Here is a 6,000-nt window from a genome sequence, read left to right on the forward strand (position 1 = left end):
TTCGAGGATAATTTAACTCTGAAGATGGATAGTTAGATTGCTGTTAGCATTACCTTTTAGATTGAAGAAAAAACGCGAGAGCTAGGTGACGCTAAAGGAAACGATTTAATACATAAACGCATGTTTTCTGTTTTTTTTTTTCCCTTTTCTACCCCTACAGGCTTCTTTTTAATCATGTACCAAATGACTACTCAAGTGAATGTTCATTTCAGCCCAATAATATTAATTTCAATTGTTGTAATTACACAGAGCAAAAATTTATTTTCTTAGTAAGTTTGTTGCATTAATGATTCACAAGGTTGGCGAATAAATAAATCACCGTAGCATGTGAATGCAGAGGGAGTTGAGCGTCTAGCTTTTAAAAGGCCTGTTAAATATTATGGGCTTGAAGTGGTGTTAAGATGACGCTGGAATGATGCCTGTGAACTGTAATCAGTTTTGAATGATGACATACAGTAATAACAAAGATGCAGAACCGCTATCATGCCATCAGCCAGTGAGACTGTATGAGTGTGATGAGTGTGCACGTGTGTGTGTGGGTGTCAGAGGGGTTGTGAGAAAGAGGTGATGAATGAGATTTATGTGTGTGTCATCAGTGAACTGAGTAAGATGACATTCTGTGCATGTGTGTGTGTGTGTGTGTGTGTGTGTGTGTGTGTGTGTGTTTGTGTGTATGTGTGTGCGTCCACCTTCGTAGCTAACCTTTATACACTCCTTCGCTTTTCCACTCCTAATTTATTACAATACAAATGCCAAGGTTATAGTGACGTGTCAAATCAGAGGCACAATTTGGAGTAATGAGGAGCGTCGAAGCTCTCCATCAGAGACACAGTGAGCAAAAAAAGAAGGAGGTGGAAAAAAAAATCGCAGAGAGTTAGTGATGGCATTCTGTCACCTTTAATATTCTGGAAAGCAGGAGTGACAGAACAGGGAGACAAGAGGGGGTGGGGGTGGGGGGCTGTGGGAAAGACCAGAAGGCACTAAAGAATGACTGCTAGGATTTGATTAATATATAACATTTACTACTTTCGTTTTTTATAAGACAGTTCTCGTGTTCATTTAAAGACTTGCATACAGTTCTACCTTTTTTCTCCATTCAAGCAAACAGATATTCAAAGATTAATTCCCTCTATCCCTACTGCCACGCTGTAGAACAAGTCAACACCTTTTTTTTTCTTTTTTCTTTTCAGTCAGTGGTTGGTCTTCTTCGCTGATGAGTATGTGCGTTGGTGTTTTGCGTATGTGAGAAAGAGAGAAAGAGAGAAGATGAAGGCGTGTGCAATTATTACAGTATTTTGGCCCCTTTGTTAAGTGATGCTAAAAGGGTGACAGAAAGACAGAGCGAGAGAGAGAGTAAGAGGAAATGGATGAAAAAAAAAAAAGTCAGAGGACAGCAGGACCACTATTTCATCTCTCTTCCTTCAACATGTGCAAGAGTCAGTGGTTTAATTACAAGGCTACAATGCTCATTAAGGCATCAGAATTTAATTTTCTTTCTGCTGATGAATCTCTCTCTCTCTCTCTCTCTCTCTCTCTCTCTCTCTCTCTCTCTCTCTCTCTCTCTCTCTCTCTCTCTCTCTCTCTCTCTCTCGTTCTTGCTCTGTTTCTTGTTTCTACTGACCGTATAATACGAGTCAAAAAATCCTTAACCGACTCTCTCAGTCAGTCATTGTGAGTCAGCCACATGGTGCCTCCGTGGAAGTCCTTGACTGCAGCCTACTACACATCAACAAAGCATTATCACCTTCGTTCTGCCCAACTTGTCCACCTACATACTTCTGCACTCGTATCGTCAGAAAACAACTTATCTGTTTATCAGGGGTGAATCTGTCCGATTATTTGACTACAAATCCGTTAAAAAAAAACATTGCCGCGTTAGTATTCTTTTTTCTTTTACCAGTGCTTATGTATTTCATTGTTATTTCAGAGTTAGGATTGGTGGTGAAAAGATGTCTAACACTGTTGTTTTTGTTCCATTTACTTCTCTGTGGTTGTGGAGAGAAGTTGAAAGGATTGTGCATGCCTCATGCCACTCCACCTCATCATCTCGTTTCTTTACCGTATTTCTTCAGCCGAGGCATCCTGCTGAGTTTTGAATGGATGGAACACAATATGATATTGGAGGCTAGTGACAGAAAAAAAAAAAAAAAAAAACGACAATTCTGTGAAGCTCTCAGTCAAAGCAGTGTATATAAGCTGCTGTTTTATCCGTGTATACTTTGTCCTTATGTGTTCGTGTGTGCATGTGTGTCTGCGTGAAGGTTTATCTACGCAGCTCCATCCATTTATCCCTGTGAGACCATGTTTTCTGTATGGTGCTGTGTGTGTTTGCATGAACACAGTATGTGTGTCTATATACACTATGTGTGTGTGTGTGTGTGTGTGTGTGTGTGTGTGTGTGTGTTCATGAACATACCACTTGTTTATTTGCCTGTAGCGATGTGTTCCATCCTATCTTTCCCCTGGGATTCTATCCACTCCCCGTGTCCTGTTTTTGTTATAAAATAAACCATGCAAGGAGACCTGAGCGTCCTTCAGTCCTCCCCAGCTATATTTAACACCTATACACCAAGTGTGGCATGTCTACTTAATCCTAAGAGCTTTCATCTCATATTCCCAAGACCCTTACATGTGACAATTACTGCATAAGTCATTAATATTGCAGGATTTTTTTTTCATCCCCCCATCCTTTTTGCTACTTTAGTAAACTGGTCAACATTAATCTTCCTTCCGCAGAACTCCCAAAGTGCAGTGCTGTGTCAGGAAACAGCCTAGATACTGCATTTACTTGTGTAATTATATAGGCCAGAGGTTTCAAACTCAGGACCTGAAGGGCCAGTATGTGCACAGGTTTTCACTTCTTTTAAGCACAAATGTGGGGTTTTAATTACAGCGGCTAGAAATATTGAAACTAAGCCCTTTCATTACTGTAGGAAGTGAGAAAAAAAACCCTTGCATTCCACTGACCCCTCAAGACTTGAGCTTGAGACGTATGTTTTAAGATAAATAAAAATAAATAAGTTGCGATCCAGCAAGACACCCCAGAATACTCCCTTGAAAAATGAAATAAACCTTCCTTGCATCTTGGAGCTCTTCAGTCCAGTGACTCGCAGCACTCTGTTCTCTTGTAGCCATTCCGCAGAGTGACGTTCTCGGTCGTGAGCCAGCCCCAGGACCCTCACCAGGGCTCTCTGCAGAGCTGCTACGACAGTGGCCTTGACGAGTCGGAGACGCCCAGCAGCAAGAGCTCCACAGGCCCCCGGCTGGGAGCCCTGCCCCTCCCTGAGGATGCCTATGAGAGGACCACGCCGGATGGCAGTGTCGGTGAGGCAGAGCATATGGAAAATGGTAGGGGCAAACACAAAAAAGATAAGCTAAAGCCTTAAAAGAGCTCAATCAGATTTTAGGTGTCAATTGAGATCCCAACGAATGTGGCCAAAACACTCACACAACACCAAGAAAACTCGAATAAAATGAGGGAGGCCAGATCTCTGGGGTAATAAAATATACATAAGACTTGGAAAGCTAGCGGAAGTACAACACCTGAGCTCATGTACAGTAAGTCCACAGACATTCGATACATTCAGGCTTCATATGTCCATACTTGTGCCATTTCTTTTTTGTTGTTGTTGTTTTTTCGCTTATCACCGTATTCTGTTCGCAAGCTAAAACGTGTGTTAGCCTCGTCAGCTGTCATGTTAGTGTCTGTACACCATCGAGGTAGCCGCGTTAGAGTTTAGTGGAAATCTGGCTCAGCATGTTCTGAATATTTTTTAGCCGTTGTCTTCTTTATGTTTTGAATGAAACCTAATTTAATATAAATAAATGATCATAGATAGAAAATCGAATCAAATCGATTAGAGGACTAGATTCAGCAGCTTTCGGCAGCTCTGAGATCCAAAAAATGTTCCTGATATGAGACAAGTTAGAAACCTGGAGAGGAACCAGATTACCAGACCATTCTATAAAAGATAATTGATTTTATATATGTATATATATATATATATATATATATATATATATATATATATATATATATATATATATATATATATATATATATATATATAAACACAGGCAAACAAACAAGGAAATAAAGGCACAAACAACCCCTCAATAAATAAATAAATACACAAAAAAATGCTTATTTAAACAATAAAAATGCAAATAAATAAATAACAATAAATACACAATTAAGTAAGTAAATAAATAAAATATTTTATTTATTTATTTATTTTTAAACCATGCTTGTGGAAAATCTTCTAACTTATGCAGCATTCGCAGTTTCTTGCTTCAAATGTACCATTGGATCCAGATATACAGTAGAGACATTGTTACAGCAAGCATACTTTTTTCTCTGGGGTTAGTGCTGACTTTACTTTAAGGCCTTCAAAATTGATAAAATGACATTACTCAGGTCTGTAGTCTTAAAAAAAAAAGCTGAGAATCTGTCATCGATTGCTTGCTAGCTCCTTTTTTAAAAAAAACACTCAGGCCAGCGGCGTTCAAGAGCGACTCTCAATAGGACCACTGTTCTCAGTCTGGTATGCAGCAAAAGGTCTGTTTGTGAGAGCTATAATGGTGACATCAGATACTTTATTGCTAACAATCCTTTTTTTGTTTGGGGTCAGTCTACCGTTTTCTTTAGATTGCAGACCTCTTAGGTACTACAAAAAAGCACATCTGTTTATCTGTTCATCAAAATGCTTTATGTTATTACTAGAGTTAAGTTAACAAAGACTTTATTGTCCTTCATAACTGACAATTTATCTTTCAATCGTTACGACCTAAAATCATTTTTGGGTTATCTTTATACAAGTATGAAAAACAATGTTTTAGGGCCACAGATGTCAATGCCGCTGTCTCGTTGGGGTGAGGGGGAATCAAAGCATGCTGTTGGAGAAACGAGGAGAATGCGATTTGTAACCTTGCCATTTGGAGAACACTGGCTTAAATGTAGATTAAATGGCCTTGGCAAGGCAAAATTGTGTTACCCCACACTGTGTGTAAGATATGTGTAAGAGATTTGTCCTCTGGGCAATTTTTAGGCTCACATTCAAACAATGGAAGGCCAAATTAGCAGCAATTACAGTCCTCCTACAATTCAGGTTGGGCTTAAGGTAATTGAGTGGAGGATGATCAATGGCTGAGAGATACAGTAGATTACAGCAAAACAGGAGGAGGAGAAGAGAAAAAAATCTTGCATATATATATTTCCCTCACAATTGAATTTTAAAGCCAAAATATTTAACACATGCTGAGAAAGTGATTTGAATTGATTGGTAGTCCGGTTAATCTACAGTATGCTGAGTGTTAATGTTAAATACTAGTCATAACATGCAGGTCGGTCGTTTTATATTCAGTGAATATATACATACATGTATACTTTCTGTTATCTCAGTCTATTTCAGTCTAATTCTGCCAGTCTCTCTCCATTTTCTAGTTCCTTTATCATATATATATATATATATATATATATATATATATATATATATATATATATATATATATATATATATAAACCTTTCAAGGTCAGAAACAGGTAAACAGATGAATCACTATTTCCAATAAACAAGTCTGTTCACCCTACTACACCCAGTCTTCAGGGAAATTGTGTGTATGCACATATAGTTCAGAAGAAAACCCAGGTGGAGAAGTACCTGTGTGTGTGTGTGTGTGTGTGTGTGTGTGTGTGTGTGTGTGTGTGTGTGTGTGTGTGTGTGTGTGTGTGTGTGTGTCTGTGTGTGTGTGTGTGTATGCGTGTGTGTCAAAAGCTAGAAAAGAAAAGAAAAAAAAACATGTTTAATTCAGTACATAGCTGGCAAAACAAGTCCAGTGGCTTATACATTCAATATCGTTGGAAGCTGAAACTTCATTTTTTTTTTTTTATTTTTTTTTTTGCAGTACAGGGTACACACAGCATTATCACACCTTTTCCTCGACACACATGGTTTAAAATAATTGAAACCGGGAGTTTCAATAAGGTGTAGCTGACAAGGA

At 38.6% G+C, this 6,000-nt stretch overlaps 1 protein-coding gene across 1 annotated transcript in view; it reads left to right on the forward strand.

The window, feature by feature from the left end:
* Positions 1 to 6,000, forward strand: part of pcdh7b (protocadherin 7b) — a 144,406-nt gene that overhangs the window by 66,634 nt on the left and 71,772 nt on the right. The window contains 2 exon segments of the mRNA XM_027134509.2: positions 3,132 to 3,257; positions 3,259 to 3,348. Of these exon segments, the coding sequence (XP_026990310.1) occupies positions 3,132 to 3,257; positions 3,259 to 3,348 (216 nt within the window).

This window comes from Tachysurus fulvidraco, chromosome 1 (assembly GCF_022655615.1).
Source record: "Tachysurus fulvidraco isolate hzauxx_2018 chromosome 1, HZAU_PFXX_2.0, whole genome shotgun sequence".
NCBI classification, from domain to species: domain Eukaryota; kingdom Metazoa; phylum Chordata; class Actinopteri; order Siluriformes; family Bagridae; genus Tachysurus; species Tachysurus fulvidraco.